We start from the raw sequence: 20,655 nt of genomic DNA on the forward strand, positions 1-20,655 counted from the left end.
CCCCTCTAAACAAAAAAAACAAAAACAAAACAGCTGTTGAAAATTTTAGGGGGCACAATGATATTCTGATAATCATAGGGATGCCTGGGGAAACTGAGTTTAACCTGTGGAAATATCCATTTATTTCTATGGAAAATGAGATTGGAGAAAGACATCATGTTTGTGAACTTGCAAGGACATCCAGGGACAGGAAGACTGTCAATGAGATAGACTGATGCAAGTGAACTCAACAATGAATGACACAGGAGCAGACAGGTTTGTCCTGTCGCTTGTGTAGGGTCACTGGGAGTCAGAGGTGACTGGCTGGCACCCAACAACAACAACATAAAGGATCCCCATACTTGGCTGGAGTCACAGATCTCAGCAGTCCCCAGCTGGAACCTTGACCTGATGCTGGAGTTGCTGGGCTGAGCAGGGCAGAAGCAGAAGGGAGAAGCTGCCTTGTTTACTTGAGCTCACACCATCAGGGGGACTGCCCTTCCCAGAACGAATTGGCAATCCTGCCTGCACATTAAACCACTGTTCACCAGAAAGAGGGGCTGCTTTAGCTCCCAACCACAAAGGCAGCTTCACAAAGCTGGTCACAACTCTTAACTTGACCCAGCCACCTTTTCACTTTCTATTCCTCTAGAAATTAGCTTAACAATGGAGCCTATACTAAAGAGAATGAATTAGGGAGTAGACTCCTTAGCATTCTGCATTTAACAGTCTGGAAGCTTTCTTACTTTTATAAAAGAAAAGAAGAAAAGGCATCATTTGTAAAAGGAGATGATGAGTTTGGGAAGAGATACAAGAATTCCAAAATCTGGGGAAGCCCTGTTCCCCTTCCTGCTGAATGAGGTATTTTTTTCTTGGATAAGTGACAAGAGCTAATTTTAGAAATAGGTTACTGAAAGAAAATGACTCCTGAATGTTGTACAAGGAGTGTCTCACTGTAGCTCATATACTAAATCTTTTTCATTATTTCAACCTTGAAAGAAATACTTAGATTGAAGCCCATTTGAGACAACTTTCTTACGTACGTGTGTGTGTGTGTGTGTGTGTGTGTGAGAGAGAGAGAGAGAGAGAGAGAGAGAGACTGATCCTTTAGTCAGAAAACTGTCAATCAAATTTGTCAACCCTGGGCCTTAACAGGGCCAGCATTAAAACAGCAAAACCTCAAATTAACTTTAACTCCTGAACAAAATAAGAAGTGAGCTGCTAATCTCTAGTTACATTGTAAAGTTCATCTGCAGCTGCGTTTGCATTTCTTAATCTCATCTGACAATGTGTAATAAATAAGGCCTTTTGGAAAATGTGATTTCTTTCAGAACCATCTGAAGGAGAACTTAACCACACTTTCATACTATTTTGAAAATCTGCCAGGACAATATCACTCATTTCTTTGTTTGTGAATTAGTATCTGTGATAGGGGCTCTGAAATTCCAAGTAAATAGAACAATGAGAAGAGTTTATAGCTATGGGATGCTTTTGATTTGAACGGCAATTGTAACCCTCTATTTCCTAGAGGTTCGGCTAGAAAAGGAGAATGAAAGGTGAGAATGGAAGAAGTAATGCAAACCACAGAGAACATCTACTCAGGAACTTCTTGATACAGGCATAGATTTCACATGAGCACAATTAAGTGCTCTGGGATTCCCATTCTTCTCAATGTCAGCCATAAGTTGTTATGATCCACCTAGTCAAATGCCATTGCATAGTCAGTGAAACACAAATGCACATTCTTCTCGTATTCTTTGCTTTCAGCCTCGATCCATCAGATATCAGCAATGATATCCCTGGTGGCATGGCCTCTTATAAATCCTGCTTGAACTTTTAGAAGTTCCCTATCAATGTACTAATGTACTACTGTTCTAGCTGCTTTTGGATGATCTTCAGCAATATTTTGTTTGTGGTTAAGTAAGGCTGGGTACTAATGACTGAATGGCAATGGAAGTGAAAAGAAAAGCAAATTACATCAACTGTCCACCTAATCTTGCCACTGCTCTTCCCAAAGAAAAACCAGCAAAAAACAGTTTCAGTGACTTAAGCTTTGTAATAAACTTTAAAATTTGAAATAAACCTTCCCTTCACAAAGCACAAACATAAGACTGTTGTTAGGTGCCACAGAGTCAACAACCACTCATGATGACACTGTGAACAACAGATGAGAGCTTGCCGTGTACTGTACCACCCTCACAATCCCTGCCATGTTCAAGCCCACAGTTACTGTCACTGTGTCAGTCCATCTCATTGAAGGTTGTCCTCCCTTTCAAGGATCCTCTATCTTTCCAAGCATGAGATCTTTTGTCCAAGGATTTGCTGTTTCTGATAACATACATGCCCATAGTATGTGAGATGAAGATTCCCTTTTCTTGCCTCTCAAGCACACTCTGGTTGAACTTCCTCTAAGAATGATTTGTTCTTTTGGTAGTCCCTGGTTTATTCAGTATTCTTTGCCAATATCATATAGAAGGTGTCGATTCTCCTTGTCCATCCCTATTCATGGTCCAACTTTCAGATGCATAGGAAGCAGTTGAAAATACCATCGTTTGCATCAAGCTCTCATTAGTCTTTAAATTGACATCCTTGCTCTTTAGTACTTTGGAGAGAGAGGTCTTTGCAGCAGATTTTCCCAATGTAACATGTCTATTGATTTCTTGACTGCTATCACATGAACAAGAGCCAGCAGTAATGAAAGAAAAGTTCAAGTTGTACTGAATGTATCGGAAAAAAAATAAAGTCCCAGGAATCAGTGGGATACCATTTGACGTGTTTCAACTAACAGATGCGGCCTACATATGCTTACTAATCTATGCCAGGAAATTTGGAGAACAGCTGCTTTGTTGAAGAGATACATGTTTGTTCTCATTTCCAAGACAGGTGACCCAACAGAATGTGGAAATTATCAAACAATATCACTAGTATCATATGCAAGCAAAATATTGCTGAAGATCATCCAAAAGCAGCTAGAACAGTAGTACATTAGTATATTGATAGGGAACTTCTAAAAGTTCAAGCAGGATTTACAAGAGGCCATGCCACCAGGGATATCATTGCTGATGTCTGATGGATCGAGGCTGAAAGCAAAGAATACCAGAAGAATGTGCATTTGTGTTTCACTGACTATGCAAAGGCATTTGACTAGGTGGATCATAACAACTTATGGCTGACATTGAGAAGAATGGGAATCCCAGAGCACTTAGTTGTGCTCATGTGAAATCTATGCCTACATCAAGAAGTTGTTGTTCGAACAGAGCAAGGGAACGCTGCATGGTTTAAGATTATGAAGGGTGTATTTCAGAGATATATCCTTTCTCCATTCCTATTCAATCTATATGGTAAGCAAAACATTTGAGAAGCTAGACTCTATGAAGAATGTGACATCAGGATCAAAGGACGGCTCATCAACAACCTGTGTTATGCAGATGACACAGCCTTGCTTACACAAAGTGTAGAGGACTTGAAATGTTTGAAAATGCTGCGGAAGATAAAGGACTGCAGCTTTCAGTATAGATTACCTCTCAATATCAAGAAAGAAATGTCCTCAGCATTGAGCCAACAGGTAACATCATGATAGATGAAAAAAAGGATTGATGTCAATGATTTTATTGAGCTGGGATTAACAGTCAACACTCTTGATATTAGCAGTTAGGAGATCAGGAGACATTGCATTAGGTAAGTTTGTCAGGGACCTCTCCAAAACACTGAAAGAGCAATGACGTCAGTTTGAAGACAGAGAGCTGTATAATGAATTAAGATGACAGAAGAAGAGCTGATGCCTTTTGGGTGTGATGTTGGAGAAGAGTACTGATTATCCCATGGACTGCCAAAAGAATAAAAATACATGCCTTGGGGAAAGGTATAGCCAGAGTGCTCCTTAGAGGCAAAGATAGTGAAGCTTCATCTCTCATACTTCAGGTAGGTTGCTAGGAAAGGCTAGCATTTCCATTTCCTGGAAAGGAATATCATGCTTGAAAAGGCAGAGCTTCAATGAAAGAGAGGAAGACCACCAACTAGATGGATTGACATAGTGACTGCAGCAATGGGCTCAAGGGTGTCAGAGATAATGAGGATGGCACAGGGTTCAGGACAGGTTAGGACAGGGTTCAGGTCTGTTGTTCATAGGGACACTCTGAGTCATATCCTACCTGAGGGCACCTAACAACAATTATTGTGGCTGTTGGGTATGGATCCAAGTAAAATAAAATCACTGGCAAGTTCAATTTTCTTCTCCATCTGTCAGGATATTGCTATTGGTCCAGTGGTGAGACTTTTTTTCCCCTTGATATTGAGATGTAATTTCTATTGAAGGCTATAGTCTTTGGTTTTCTTTATATGCTTAGCAAATCAAGTCTTTTTCACTTTCAGCAAGAGAGGTTGTGTCATCTGCATAATGCACATTGTTGATGAATCTTCCTCCAATCCCAATGCCAAATTCTCCTTCATATGGTCCAGATTCTTGAATGATTTGCTCAGCATACAGACTTAATAGGTATGGAGAACATTTGACTAGGGAACATCTTTTCATTGACATCTGGGGATAGATTATCTGCATGATGGGGCTCTTCGATCTTCTTGATGGCATATATGTTATTTTAACTAGTAATGGTATCCAATATAGCAGGGAGTACAAGGATGGGCAGTTTCCTCTTGAAAAGATTTACAGCCTCCAGACCTGATAGAGGGTTACTATAACTGACTCAATGACAGTAGGTTTATTACAGACTACTTTAAGGTGGGAGCATTGAAGTCACAGTGCTTTATAGGCTAGGTTGCGAAACAAAAGATTGGAGGATCGAGTCCATCAGACACTCTGAGAAAGATGAGCAATAATCTATTCCCTTCAAGATTTCCAACTGTAGAAACCCAATGGAGGGCTGCCACAAATTAGAAACGACTGGATGAGGGGAGCTCTGGTGGCCTACTGGCAAGGAGCTGCAACTACAATCCCAGAGGCGCACGGTTCGAATCCACCAGATGCTCTGCCGGGTGAAGGAGGGACAATCTCCTCCTGTACCAGTCAGATCTGATTTGACGGTACACGCACACAAAAATAATAAAATAAAAAAAATAATTAAAAAACAACAACAACAAAAAAAAGAAATGACTGGATGGCAGGTGGGCTGGGCTTGGAGTCTTGGTTTTAGTTCTAAAACACTGATGGTGCAGTGGTTAAGGCATCAGATGCTGGTGTCAAGTTGGAAGTTAGAACCCTCCCCCTAGCAGCTCCTCTGAAGAAGGATGTGGCAATCTGCTTCCATACAGATCTACAGCCTCAGAAACCTTCTCAGGCAGTTCTTCTGTGTCCTGGAGAGCTGCTGTGAGTCAGAACAAACGCAGTGTCAGTGGGTTGTGTCTTCTCTATTGCACAACCAAACATTCTTTTTATTGGGCAAAATGGTCCTTCTGAGAAAAAAGAAGATCTGTAGCTATTTATAATGTCCCTACCTCTCTTTAACCTGGATTTGTAGAAATGTGCTGATGACAAACACCCTTGATACTACTGTAGTGTTTAGCTAAGCAGAGAATTTACTGTTAGTTACCTTTAGATGGAATCATTTTGGAGAATGTCCCTTTAACTGGCAACAGAAGGTTGCAGTGAAGGCTTCTGGATTATTCAGAGTCGAAGGCTAATTGTGAGCTGAGGCGGTGATCCCATTCCTTTCTATTATTACTGTGTATTAGGAGCAACATAATTCTCATCTAATGAAAAATTGTAGTTTTCCGCATTGTGATACATTCCTCTGTGGTTCTCAGAGGGCTGCCCAAGCACTACCTCTTTGTGCTTCTCAGCGTGCCTCGCTGAGAACATAATGTGTCCCAGGAGTCCTGGCCCCAGGGCAGCCCCCTCTTTCCTTCTAAGCTTTTTCTTTACTTTCCTTGTATACCCAGAACTTTTCTTATTATTGCTCTTTCCTTTAATGTCTATCGACATGTCTTGTTCAGTTACAGAACGAGCCATTTCTGCATGATGAAGTCTCTGGTCTGTTATTCTGAATCCTGCCAGGAAACTTAATTGGGCTTGAAGGGAGGTCATCTTCACCTTCTCAGCCCAAGAGGCTGTGGCCTCTTGATGTGGCCTAAGTGAATGAACGTTAGGTCATCCGGCCTGGTGGGAACCACATTTCAGGGGCTAGAGAGTTTCTCCTTCCACTCCATCAGACCATGGCTTCTTTCTTCTTGTTGAGAATACCTCCACTCTTTGCACACACTTGAACTCTTAAAAATGTTCTCACAAGCAGATGTCTGCAAATAAGGATGCCTTCTTTATTCTTTAGAATTCACCAGAGCATGATCTACCACAGTTTTGCTAAGTGTAAGGAGTCAGGTTATGTCAACTGCACACCAGAAGCAAAAAGACTGCTTTTTTAAATGAGCAGTAACCGCAGCGTAACTATGCTTTCTATTTGGAATGCTGGAACACTGGCATCATCTTTATACCTTCAAGCTGGAGAGAGCAGCCTATAAGACCATCTCATGAGTTGCAGATTTAGATAAATTACTTAAAAGTGCTACTCGGTTGTTTGGTGGTAGACATCATGCCCTCCATGCATGAGACCTGGGTTCAATTCCCAGTCAGTGCACTTCATGTACAAGCACCACCTGTGTGTCAGTGGAGGCTTACATGTGGCTCCAAAGCTGAACAAGCTGCAGCTGGGCTTCTAGACTAGGAAGAAAAGCTTAGTGGTTAGCTTCCCAAAGTCTGCAAATGAAAACCTCATTTAGCACCAGGTTCCCATCTTTAGCTGATTATGGAGAAGGTGCAGGATTGGGTAGTATTTTGTGCTGAGAGATGAATTCGTGGCAGCTGTTTCCAGATTGTGTATATCCACACACTGTTTCATCTGGTGAGATGGTTACAGGATTGAGAATTGGCATGTAGAGACTTTTATAGCAATTGCACATTGTCAAGATATTAAACATGACAGTATGAAAGTACCTGTGAAAATCTGTGGGAAAATGATCATTCAGCAAAGACTGTTTGAGAAGCCCAATTTGTAAATGTAGCTATTTGAGAATTTCTTTGGAGGTGAGAATGGCCAGAGTTCGTGGCACACACTCTGGGCATGTTATCAGAGGGGCCCAGTCACTGGAGAAGGATGCCATGCTGGATAGACAGCAAAAAAGAAGTCCTTCAACATGATGGGTTGACAGGGTGACTGCAAAAATGGGCTCAAGCACAGCTGTGATTGTGAGGATGGTGAAAAACACTCACAGTGTTTTGGTCTGCTGTGCACAGGGACATGGTGAGGTACAATAAACACAATGCTATCTGACAGTAACAACACAATGGAATCAACGGAATCAGCTGGAATCTGAATTCAGGGTTATAAGTACAATTCCAGGAGTTCACCTGTTGGGCTGTTTATGCAGTGTCTGTCATTTACTATCTCTGTGTCTTTGGGAAAGTTATATAACTTCTTGGAGACTCAGTTGTCCCCATCTTTAAATTGTATATAACAATGCAACCTGCTTCTCATTAAGATCAAGTGAGTTAACACAGTATTGAACAGTTTAACTGCTGGTATTACTTCTGTGGTCATTTTTTGGGGGTGGCGTTGAAAGCATACTTTATGTATTTTTAGTGTTTTTTTAAAGCTACAGATTTACCTCCATGTGAGTTTATGGTAAAGCAAGTTTGGTTTATTTGTTGTTGTTTGTTTCTTTTAAAGCCACAACTTAAGTATTTAAACCATTTTTCAATAGAGGCTCAACTCTTATTGTTGGAAACATTTTCCACCCTCTATACGTGGTAATTTTAATCTGTTCTACAAACCACATCAAAGCATATTTTCATTATCTAGTATGGTTCTGAGTTGACTGGGCTGCTAGTCTCCTTATGAATTGGACCTGTTTTCCATAATAGTCTTGCCATCGCCATATTCTGTTATCAAAAGTAGTAATCAACAATGAATGGATGTAAATCTAAAGTCTCTGTAAATTTTCATTGAAATAATAAATTTTTAAAAAAAGTAATAATCACAGAGCTCTCTTGCATTCAAGTGGAAGAGACTACCTCTTAGTAGGGGGTGGGGGGGAGTGTAAAAATGTTCCCATCTTTAATACTCCAGGGAGCTCTGAGCAATTATTAAAGGCCAACAGTTCAAACCCACCAGGTGTTGTGTGGGAGACTGATGAGACTGTCTGGTTCCATAAAGATGGACAGGCCTTGGACACTCTCTGGGGCACATGTAGTCTGTTCTGTAGGATTGCTGTGCATTGAGATTTACTCAATGGCAACATATCAGGGTTTGGGTTTTTAATCTGCTATAGAGACACAAAAAGATGTGGGGTTTTTGTTTGTTTTGTTTTTTTAATATCAACATATTCTTTTTCCCTACTAAAAACCACGTACTCAGGGGGACAATGACCTAAATAGCACCCCATTTTTACTTCATTTTTTTCTGAGTGAAAATTTCACACTCAGATACCTCACAGAGGCCATCCCTCTTTTCTCCTGTGGAGCCAGAGAGGAGCCACCATTGGGACCACTCCCTATTTTTTCTGTCCATTAAGTTATAATTTTATTTAGCATATTGAACAACCTTCACCACTATCCCTTTGCAATTTTTAAATCACCTTTAACAGATGCTCATTGTTCCTAATCAATAACGTCCATCCTTTTTCCCTTTCCATCTCATCCCTATTAAACTTCAGTCGTATGCATTTGCCTACGCTAGTTATTTCATATAGGTGAGATCATACAGTATTTATCTTTTTCCATCTGACTTACTTCACTCAGCATAATATTAAGGTTCGGTAAGTCAGAGCATATGTAAGACTTCATTTCTCTTTATGGTGCAGATAGTCCCTGTGTAGATAGAGCGCCTTTGTGTTGCCACTGTCATCAGCTTGGGCTAGGGAAGGAGTGGGAGGAATCAGGATTTTCGCTTGTGAGCTCATCCTTCTTGGAAACTCTGCTTTCTGCATGTTTGCCTTCTATTAATGGCCTCCTCATCCTCCTATTACCTTCCTAACTCTCCTCCCTGCCTCTGCTTTACCTGCCACAAAGCAATCTTTTAAAAGCCTACCTAGAATTACATCTTTGCTCAGATAAACTTCACTCATTCACTGTTTCTCATACAATATCTCACACATACACTCAAGCAGGCACTCAAGGCCTTTAGAGTTGGAAGGGAATACTTTTCCACTTCAGTTTTCCCTAAATGGTCTAATGGTCTCCCATGATCCTGTACCACTACTCACACACACACTTACACATACTTTAGAACCCTGCCCTCAACATACACACTTGCACACACGTCATTCACTAAACAAATACAGTCAGCTTTGAGCTCCAGCAGCTCAATTATTATTCCACAAACATACCTTCTGTTTCTCATTTTCTGGGGCTTTGCTTACATTCCTTGAAGGAGCCTTTCTTATTAATATTTTAGGTTTCCCTTAGTACCAAGCACTGTGTTGCCCACATCGCAATAAATATTGGTTTGCAAAACTATAGGGAAGAGGTTTATTCCTTTCACTGTATCTTACAGTCTTCATCTTTCTCCTTTCTCAATCCTTCTCTGTTGGAGTCTCCTCTAGAATCAGCAAGCTCCTTTCTTGCCTCTCCCTTATTTAAAATTTTAACACACTCTGCTTGCATTTTACTTGATTCCCAGGATGATTGAAGTAGGAGGCATTCTGTGGGGGCACTGTTGAAGTTAGCAAGCACCCTGGCATAACTTACCCCTGAGGAACCACAGCCACTCAACAGTGTGTATGAGCTTCTGGTACATTCCACGCAGCCTTCTGGGCCTAGAGAGACTATGTCAAATCTGAGATGGCTGCTGCCCATTTGAACTGTAAGTGGTTCTAATGAGATATCTATGAACAGTGGGCCTTTCGTTGTCTAAGCAGCAGATAGGGAGCGTGAACCATGCTTACCTTTCCTGCTGTTTTACCAGATGGTGTTCTAGAGACTCACATGCTGGTAGATATTGCTGGGATGTGTCTGAAAATGTGAGGAGACCTGTTAACTGCATCATCTGGGCAACTCTGTCTCATGGAATGCTGTGCAATGGGAATTGACTTATATCAGACTCTCCAGCCAATTTTCTGAGGCTGTAAATCTTGATGGAGAAAATTGCCAGTCTTTTCTCCTGAGGAGCCCATGATGGATTCAAATTGCCAGAGGGGTGGGGCCTTTGCACCTCCTTATGGAATACACCACCAGAACTTGCCTTATCTGGGCAAGTTTAAGTAAAAATATATACCCTTCTACTCTTTATTTAAAGATTCTTAAAGAAAACGCTTTTGTCTTAATGGAAGTTGGGGCGAGAGTAGCTAAGGGTTCCCCAGAGGACTCTTGATTTCTAATACCCTGGTAGCCTGCCCCTAAAGAACCCTTACTTTAAATTCAGTGTCCCCAAATGCAGTCTCTGAGCAGTTGCTAACTGCAGCACCTGGTTATTTTTCAGGTCCATTTCACCACCCACTGCTTTAAGATCCAAAGGTGCTACCCTGGGACCTGCCATGAAACCGAACCTGAAGCAATGGAAACAACTCATGCTCTTTGGGATATTCGCTTGGGGGCTCCTCTTTTTGGTGATTTTCATCTACTTCACCGACAGTAACCCTGCTGAGCCCGTGCCGAGTTCCTTCTCGTTCCTGGAGACCCAAAGACTGCTGCCCATCCAAGGAAAGCAGAGAGCCATCATGGGCGCCATGCACGAGCCTTCTTTTGCAGAAGGCGCAGATGGCAACAAGGTGCTGCTGGACCAAGACCTCTCAGAGCCCTTGAACTTGGAGCTTAGCGACCTGCAGAGATGGGCCCGCTTGAAAGATGACTTTGAAAACGAAGAGGAGTTGTTCTCATCCCAGATCTGGCGAAAATCCCAAAGTGCTTTCTACCAGGGGGATGACGTCTACTTTTTTGCTGCTGGTCAGCCAGTGCCCCACAGCCACACCCAGGAGGTGCCACCATTCGTGTCCCGTGGGCAGCAAGACCAGAGAGAAGGGACTTTGCCCGTGCATCACGGGCAGAGGAAGCGGACGAAGAAAAAGCACCTTAAGCAGAAACGAAGCCACATGTTCGAAGAGGGCAACGACTGGGACAGACTCTACTCCACCATGTCCAAGGCCTTTCTCTACCGGCTTTGGAAGGGGAACGTCTCCTCCAAGATGCTCAACCCGCGCCTCCAAAAGGCCATGCGAGATTACCTTAACACCAACAAGCATGGCGTGCGCTTCCGCGGCAAGCGGGAGGGGAGGCTGAGCCGCGAGCAGCTGCTGTGTGAGCTGCGCAGCCGCGTGCACGTGCGCACACTGGACGGCAAGGAGGCACCCTTCTCCGCGCTGGGCTGGGAGCGGCATGTACCCAAGGTGCCACTGAGCCAGCTGCACCCGCGCGGCCTCGGGAGCTGTGCCGTCGTCATGTCCGCGGGCGCGATCCTCAACTCCTCCCTGGGCATGGAAATAGGTGGGTTCTGGGCATTGACACTGGGGATACCACCCGGGGCTTTTATTCTTTGTATTATTGGAGTCCGGGATGGTGCCAACCAGTAACAAACGGCACAGCTAATTAAAACCTTTGGAGATCGGAGTCTAGATACGGGGAGTGGGCGGAGCTCTGGTGGCTGCTGGTGGTTGATATTGGATGGTAAGGAATTGCAATCACTTGCTATGCATCTGTGGTGCTGGAGAAGAGTATTGAATTACCATGGACTGCTAGGAGAACAAACACGTTTGTCCTGGAGAGGGTGAAGCCTGGCTGCTCCTTGGAGGCAAGGATTCTGAAGCTTCGTCTGACATACTTTGGACATGTTGCAAGGAGGGACCAGTCCTTGGAGAAGGACGTCATGCTTGGGAGGGTAGAGGGACAGCGCAGGAGAGGAAGACCCTCGATGAGGTGGATTGATTCAGTGACTAGGGTAATGGGGCTAGATATGCCAGACAGTGAGATTGGCACAGGATAGGGCAGAGTTTAGGGCTGTTGTACATAGGGTTGATGTGAGTCGCATGCTACTCAACGGTACATAACAACAACATGCAAAGTTACAGGTTTCGAAACCACCAGCAACACCTCTGGAGTAATCACCTTCCTAGTGATTTGTTGTTGTTATTTGTCATTGAATCAAAGCTGACTCATAGCTGATCCTCCAGTGGGTTTTCAGAGGCAGTAAGTGGATGTACAAAAGGAGATTTCCCATCTTTCTCCCAAGGAGCAGCCAGTGGATTCCAACCTTGTGCCTTTAGGATTGCAGCGCAGCTTCTTGAACTGCCTCTTAGGCGATTTACTGCCTCTGAAACCCCGCTTAAGAGTCAACTGTGGTTTAGTTCTCAATAATAACAAGAAGCGTTGGAATAATCCATAGGGAGTTGAGCTGCTAGTTTAAAGGCTGCTCCTCTGCGTGTTCAAATCCATTAGTGGTGTCACAGGAGAAAGATCATTTCCTCCGGTGTGATTTAAAGTCAGGGAAATACCCTGGAGGATTGGCTGGGATTAGGTGGCAGTAAGTGACTCATAAGAAAGTTCTGTGGTCTTTCTTCCTTCACAGCCCCCCACCACTAAAATACCAACCTTTGAAAACTCTATGGAGCAAGGTTCTGCCCTGACACACTTGGGAATGACCATGAGTTGAGGTAAATTTACCAGCAACTGGTTTGGTTTGCGTAATTTCAGCAGGGTTGTAGGAGCCCTTGGATAGTAGCAATAAGAGCTGTTGCCGGTTGATTACCTAGAAAGACCTGGCCTTTAAAAACCCTAAGAGACACAGTTCTGTTCTGACAGATGTGAAATCACTGTGAGTTAGAAGCAACTTGGCAGTGATTGGTTACTGGTAGTACAAGCTGGGTTCTGAATTGGGTACTGAGAATGTGCATGAATCAGACTAAGCCTCAGCCTCAAGTCTAGATGAAAAAACAACCACATGGAGGACATTCTTATAATCAGTAGAATTAGGCCATAGACAAATCTGAAACTGACATTTGGTGAGCACTGTTCACTTGTTAGAAAAAAAAAAACCAACACAAAACTTGTGTCTTGGTGTAAAGCGGATCTGTTAGTTTTTTAGTGTCTTTTATGTTGGGCTGTTGGACCGGAGCCAGTTGCAGTAGGTGGGTGAAGCCATGCAGGCTGCCTCAGAAATCCTGATCTCTTCTCTTTTGGGGAAAAAAAAAAGACTGAGTATATATTTTTTTGTTTTACATTAAAAAAAAAATCCCAGCAACAACAAAAAGCCCATAACATGACATGAATCTGGCCTTGAGGTCTGGGGTCTCTGCGCCCCAGAGCTGACATTACAGCAGGCTCCTAACAGCTCATGTGTCAGATAAGCTGTAGCAAAGCCAGAGCAGAGCAGCCCTCAATTTATTAGGAAATAGCAGTGCTTTAGAGGTCCCTCGGGTGAAATAACGCCACAGCGCGTTCTCATTGCTGAGGACCAATATTAATAATGTAGAGAAGGAATTTAAGTATTGTGCTTTGAAGCAGGCAGGAACTTGCTTCTGGTTTCATTGGTTTTAAATACCTCTGCCTCCCAGTTGCATATTTGAATTGCTTTTGCATTTCTGGAGGAATTCCCTTATGCTCTCTGCCTGCATTGAACACTTGCCTTCTAACCAGAAGGTCAGCAGTTCAAGGCTGCCAACCATTCTGAAGGAGCACTATGTAGAAGTCTGCATCCATATAGATTGACAGCCTCAGAAATCCTGTCGGGCAGTTCTACTCTTCTGTAGGCTCACTCTGAGGCAAAAACCATCTCAAAGGCAACAGATTGAGTTTTTGTTGGTTATTTCTACGTAAATATATCTGGCAAGAAAGTTGTAAAAATCTGTCAGAAATTTGGAAAAGGGTGAAAAACAGCGGGCATTACAACTCCTGAAACATGAAATGTCAGTTATGTCTTTGTTGGTGTCTCAAACTCACTGCCATCAAGTTTCTTTTGACATGTAACAATAATACTCCATTGGGGTTCTGAGCCTGTAAATCTTAATTGGAGGAGATTGCCCTGATTTCTCTCGTAACATTTCAGGGATTTGAACCTCCAGGGAGACACAGACTTTTGGTTAGAGCACAGTATGCTGTGATATCCGCACTTGATGTATATTCCAGGATTCAGAATCAAAACAGTAGAATTATAACTGAAGAAGCTCAGATTTTTTTAAATGCCTTTTATTGTTTTGTCTAGGTAACTTTTGAGTCAGATTTTATACTTACCTTTTGAAAATACCTACCTGTAATTCAGTCTGTAGACAGCAACACGTCTTCCTTTATTCACTCTAAATTGGGCATCTCTGAGTATCAGTATTGTATGTGCTGTGTGCCGAATTCTCTCCTTACTTTCTCGTAGACACATGCATACTCACATAGCTATATGACCAGTTTCTTCAGAGTACTTAGAATTCTGGGGCATACTAAAATCTATTAGCTAAACTCTTATAGGTCCTGAAATAATATACATGTGAAACTGGCTCAATGAAGACCAAGACTCACCAAAGATCTTGGCCTGAATGAAAAATTGAGGGCAAATTACAAAGTACCAGAGATATTTGTTCTTATTAGCTTCACTTTATTTCTACTGGGAAGACCCCTGCAGTCTGAATACTTAATAATTAACACCTCTTCTCCCACATTCACACATAACACAACACACAGGAGACCACCTTACTCAGGTATGATTATTGACTGCCCTCTAGCTCCCTCTTGTGTTTTCTGCATTGACACTTGTTCTCTGCAGCTTTATTCTTTGTTGTAGACTGAGTCATGCAAACCTTTTTGAGAAGAATGTTGTGATTCTAAACACCTCCACTTTGAATGTTTGTTGGAAACAAATTTGAATTATTTTGGAAACATGTAAAATTCTTTTCTCAAAACACAAGATGATACTTTTCACCTGTACATGGTAACATGACTTGTTAGCAAGAACATCTGCTAGTCATCCAGTGCAAATACATTCTGAAGGAGCAGGTCTACTCTTAGCTTACAGTAGCAACCCTGACATGGGAAATACTTCATTTAAATAAAATTCAAATGAGATTCTGATATGTGTGGGGAAATTCTTAGTATATCTTTTGGAGGCATGTACTATTTGTTGTGAAGAGATTGTGATTTTTAAAAACTGTTTCACAATATTTCATTGTTTTTCCAGTAAACCTTTACTTAGCAGATTAAGTTCCCATTTGACAATCTCTATCCAAATGGTTCTGTGACATTACTGACATCTTTCACAATGTTTCAGCATTCTCTGTAATTAAATCCTGGCACTCTATAGTTTCCCAGCACCCCTGTCTTCTCATCTTTACTGTAGAGTAATGGTTGACCTTGTAGCCTCATATACAACAGCTACTCATAGCTCATTCTCCACTGGGTTTCCAAGGCTTCACACCACTCAGGAGGAGATTGCCCACCTTTGTCCTGTGAAGCAGTTGATCAGTTCAAACAACTTAGCTTCTTTCGGTTGGTAGTGCAACTCCTTCACCATTATGCTACTACAGCTCCCCTGTGGCTTCATTTAGGTAGTGTTTTAATGGAGAACCATACTCATAGATAATACTCTTTATTTGGTCTGCTCACTAGAAGATGGCCTCAGTAGATAGCTTCATTTCAGCCGTTTATGAAGTGTTCCAGGGAGTCCTCTAGTTATAATTGATCCGGTAAGTCTGGACTTTTTAAGATTATGAGTTCTCCCATGCATCTGTCTCCCATTCTCGCAGGACCCAGCTATTATGGCCTTGATTAGAACTCCCAGTAGTAGTGATAGCCAGGCATCATCTCATCTTCCAGGCTTCAGGATGTTGTTGTTGTTAGGTGTCATTGAGTCAAGTATAGCTCATAATGACCCTATGAGTAACTGATCTTAACCGTGCCCTATCCTGTGCCATTTTATAGTCTCTGATATACTTGAGATCATTGATAACAGTCACTGTATCAGTCCATCTCATAGTCTTCCTGTCTTTTGCTGACCCTCTCCCTCTCCAGTATGTCTTTTCTCCAAAGACTGACTCCTCCTAAGGATGCCCTGAGTATGTGAGATGAACTTTAATGAAACATCCTTGCCTCTAAAGAACACCAGGTGTAAAATGATCAAGAACCATGTGGGGATGGCCATATGTGACCTTTACCAACTTCACAGGGGAAAACTTTCTCCATCCACACCATCAGTAATACAAAACCAATTTCCATGAGGTCAGACATACCTTTCCACACTCTCATACCTCTTTCTACTCATCTAAGCACCAATCATATTGCTTTGGTGAGTCTATACTACCTAGAAGAATGTTTGAAAAAAAGCATTGAAAAACAGGCCTGAGGGCTGTGGCTTAGATATCACCCACCTTTGGCTTGGTAGCATCACTTTCTGTCCACTAGGCCAACTGATCACTTTCTATGTTGATGTTATTGTTGATAAGTGCCATTGAGTCATAGGCAACTCCTAATGACCCTATGAAGGAAAGTCCTCAACACTTGTGTGTGACTTTCATCCTCTCTCCAGGTTCATAGGGTTTATGGAGGTAAGCTGTTACAGAGGTGGATGCCTCTCCTGCTTCCAAGCTTGTTTTAATCAGGGAGTGCCACCAAACACTGTCCGCCATGGGAAACCATTAATGCATTTGACATATTTAAAAAGCCTGCTACACTGTGTTGAAGTGAGTTTATTGTTCAGAATGGTTTTCCTATCCCATTCACTTTGACTTTCATCACACAGGTGGTTGGGAACATGCAAATAGGGTGTGTAGATTCCTGATGAAGAGATTGGCCAGTCCTGCCATCTTGACACATTTAACTGAAATATGCAGCATAGACCACGCAGAACCACACTGGGGGAATCAAAAGGATATAATTCAGATTAATAACAGAATACAGTCAAGACAATTTACAAAAAGTTCACATAGACACCTTAGCTTTGAGCCTCGTGGATTCCCAAATTCCTAGTCCTGCCAGTATTGGCTTTGCCCTTTCTCAAAGCCCCATCTCACATCAGTTCTCCAATTCAGCCATGGCTGCTGCTGTCATCCCTAAGCATATCCTATATTTCCCCGAGATGGGGGAGGTCTTTCTTCTCTGGTCCTTCTACTCCTACCTCTTCTGATAGGGGAGGAAGAGACTCTGAAAATTGCACTGGAGTGCAGAAAAGCCAAAGCAGAAGGAAGAATTCAAGATACTAAAGAGTTGAATAGAAGATTTCAAAAGACAGCACGGGATGACAAAGTAAAATATTACAATGAAATGTGCAAGGAGTTGGAGTCAGAAAATCAAAAGGGCCGAACTCGTTCAGCATTTCTTAAGCTCAAGGAACTGAAGAACAAATTCAAACCTTGAGTTGCTATAATCAAGAATGCTTTAGGCAGAATATTAAAAGATCCAGGAAGTATTAAAAGAAGATGGAAAGAATATACTGGGTCACTGTATTGAAAGTAAATGGCAGATATAGAAGAATTTAATGAAACAACAAGAGATTGAGATTGTTCACAGTTTTAGTTTGCTTGGCTCCACAGTCAATACGCTTGGCACCAGTAGCCAAGAAATTAAAAGATGTATTGCCATGGGAAAATCTGCTGTTAGGGACCTCTCCAAAGTACTGAAGAGTAATGGTATCTCTCTGGAGACTAAGGTGCGTGTGATACAGGCCATGGTCTTTGCTATCACTTGTTATGCATCAGAGAGTTGGACAGTGACTAAAGAGGATAGAGGGAGAATTGATGCCTTTGAGCTGTGGTCCTGGAGAAGAGTATAGAGGGTACCATGGACTGCTAGGAAAACAGATTCATCCTGGAAAGGGTCAAACCAGGTGGCTCCTTGGAGGCAAGGATTCTGAGGCTCTGTCTAACATACTTTAGCCATGTTGCAAGGAGAGACCAGTCCTTGGAGAGGGACATCATGCTTGGGAGGGTGGAGGGACAGCGCAAGAGTGGAAGGCCCTCTATGAGGTGGATTGATTCAGGGACTGGGGTAATCGGGATGAATCAGAGACTCATGAGTCAAAGACAGTGCGATTGGCACAGGACAGAACAGAGTTTTGGGCTGTTGTACATATAGGGTCGCTATGAGTCACAAGCGACTCGACGGCACATAACAACAACAGCAGAGCTGTTCAATGTATTGGTGAGATTGGGCAGTCCTCTTGTAGATTGTTGAGACTGGCCAATCCTCTTATAGAATGGTAGATAGCAAAAACCTTTGTGGAAAAGCCAACATGCCCCCTTCACATAGTCCAGCTAGTCATAATCCAACCATGGTCTGCCATCCACACTAAAAAAGCCATGTTGACAGAGAAGCTCCACACCTTAGTTGCACTTCCTCTCAGACATATGTGTTTGGGGTTTTTTTGTTTGTTTGTTTGTTTTTGCATTCCATGGGAAATTCAGTACTCTTCTCCAACATAACTCAAAGGCATCAATTTGTCTGTAATATGTATTCATTATCCCAGTTATTATTCATATGCATGGCAAGTAATTGAAACGATCATGACTTAGATTAGGTTTATCTTACTCTTTAAACTGAAGGGAGCTCTGGTGGCCTAGGGGCAAGAAGTTGCACTGCAATCACAGAGATAAGAGTTTTGAATCCACCAGATGCTCTGCTGAAGAAGGAGGGGCAATCTCCTCCTGTACCAGTCAGATCAAACTTGACTGTATACACACACATACACACATACATACATACATACATAAACTGAGATCATTTTTCCTCAGTACTTTTGAGAGGGCCTTGACAGAAGAATTTCCCAAGAAATCTCTTTTTTTAAATGAATTTTTTCTTTTAATTGTGATTTTAACAAAAGTTTACAGAAAAGTTAGATTTTCATTCATTGATTATTGCACATCTAATCCCCTTTCTCCCCCTTTCCCCTCCCCAACTGGACTTTTTTTTAAAAATAACTAGTTTATTTACTTGGAAGCAGGATTAGCATCCACTTCTGAAATAGCTTGCCTCTGGAAACTCTGTGAACTTGGAGAAAAGATGAAAGTTATACAGGTGTTCAGGTCTTTCGTTCATAGAGTTGCTGTAAGTTGTCTATGACTCTACAGTACTTAACAATAACAACAACAACACAACAACAGTTTAGAATTTGAATACATTGTTTTCAAGAACAGAGTCTGTCAATTTCTCTCACCCCTCCCCATCAAATTGTACAAGTCTATGATTAATTACCCTCCCCCATCTCGTTTTCTTTCTTTTTTTCCCTTTTCTTTTTTATTTTATATCTACTGCTGATAGTAAAGGTGTTGATTCTGGATCCTGGAAAGATGAAGTTGTTGATAACTCCAATCTTTTCTCCTTCTGCCTTGATCTTGCTTATTGGTCCAGTGGAGGATTTTTGTTTTCTTAATGTTGAGATGCACTCTGAATTGAAGCCTGTAACCTTTGATATTCTGCAACAAGTATTTCAAATCCTCTTCACTTTAAACAAGCAAGGCTTTGTCATATGCATAATGCACGTTATTGATCAGTCTTACTCCAATCATGATGCCACATTCTTCTTCAGAGTCCTGCTTTTTGAATGATTTGCTCAGCATACAGAATAAATAGGTATACAGGAAGGGTACAACCCTATACACACCTTCTTAATTTTAAGCCTTGCAGTGTTTCCTTGCTTTGTTCACATGATAGCTTCTTGGTCTAAGTTTCCAATGAGCACATTTAAGTTTTTTGGGGTTTCTCATTCTTTTCAATGTTAGCAATAATTTGCATAGTCAATAAGATACAAATAGACATCCTGGTATGTTCCGTTTTCAGCTATCCCATCTCAACCATCTGACAATGATAAGCCACATGCTGTTGACTCTTCTGAATCCTGCTTGAATTTCTGACAATTCTCATCAATGTACTGTTTTAGTCATTTTGCATAATCTTCAGTAAGATTTTATTGCATGTGATATTAATTATATTGTCCTAAAATTTCCACATTCTTTTGGATCACCATTTTTGGGATGTCTTCCAGTAATTAGCCAGGTTGCTCTATTCCAAATTTCTTTGGATAGGTTGGTGAGTAGGTTAAGGGTTGAAATATGTCAGTTGGTATTCCATCAGTTCTTAGGACTTATTTTTTTCCAGTGTCTTCAGTGAAGCTTGAACATTTCCCTTCATTACCACTAGTTCTTGATCATGTGCACTTCAGAAAACAGTTCTGTGTCAGTAGTTCTTTTTGGTACAGTGATTCTGTGTGTGCCTTCCTTCTTATCTTGATGTTTTCTGGGTCATTCAAGATTTTTCCTGTGTGGTTGTTGGTAGGTACCATTGAGTCAAGTATGACTCTTAGTGACCCAGTGAACAGCAGACATGAACCCTGTCCTATCCTGTGCCATCCTCCTCGTCTTTGACACACTTGAGCCCATTGCTGCTATCACCGTGTCATTCTTTCTCTTTGAAGGTCTCCCTCTCCTTTGCCAGCCCTTCATATATGATATCCCTTTCCAAAGAATGGCCTCATCCAATAATATGCCCCAGCGATGTGAGACAAAGCTTCACTGTCCTTGCCACCAAAGAACACTCTGCCTGCACTTTTTCCAAGATGTATCTGTTCTTTTTTGTCTAGCCGTAGGATTTTGCCATAGCATCCTTCAGTATTGCAACGCCCAACTTAAATTTAGTTTTTTAGTTCTTTCAGCTTCAGAAATGTTCAGCAAGTTCTTCCTTTTCTGTTTTCTGATTCTCTCTCTTTGCATATTTCTTTTTTTATTATTATTAAATTTTATTAATTTTAATGAACATTTATAGGGATTTGGGGT

The 20,655-nt window shown here is 41.8% G+C and overlaps 1 protein-coding gene across 1 annotated transcript in view; it reads left to right on the forward strand.

Annotated features, from left to right (window-relative positions):
* The first annotated feature begins 10,458 nt into the window (after nt 1-10,458).
* The window catches only part of ST6GAL2 (ST6 beta-galactosamide alpha-2,6-sialyltranferase 2), a 48,793-nt gene continuing 38,596 nt past the window's right edge, over nt 10,459-20,655 (forward strand). The window contains exon 1 of the mRNA XM_006883833.1: nt 10,459-11,404. Coding sequence (XP_006883895.1) covers nt 10,459-11,404 — 946 coding nt within the window. The remainder of the gene's footprint in view (nt 11,405-20,655) is intronic.

This window comes from Elephantulus edwardii, unplaced genomic scaffold, assembly GCF_000299155.1.
Source record: "Elephantulus edwardii isolate Elephantulus edwardi_28Jun2011 unplaced genomic scaffold, EleEdw1.0 scaffold00030, whole genome shotgun sequence".
Classification (NCBI taxonomy): domain Eukaryota; kingdom Metazoa; phylum Chordata; class Mammalia; order Macroscelidea; family Macroscelididae; genus Elephantulus; species Elephantulus edwardii.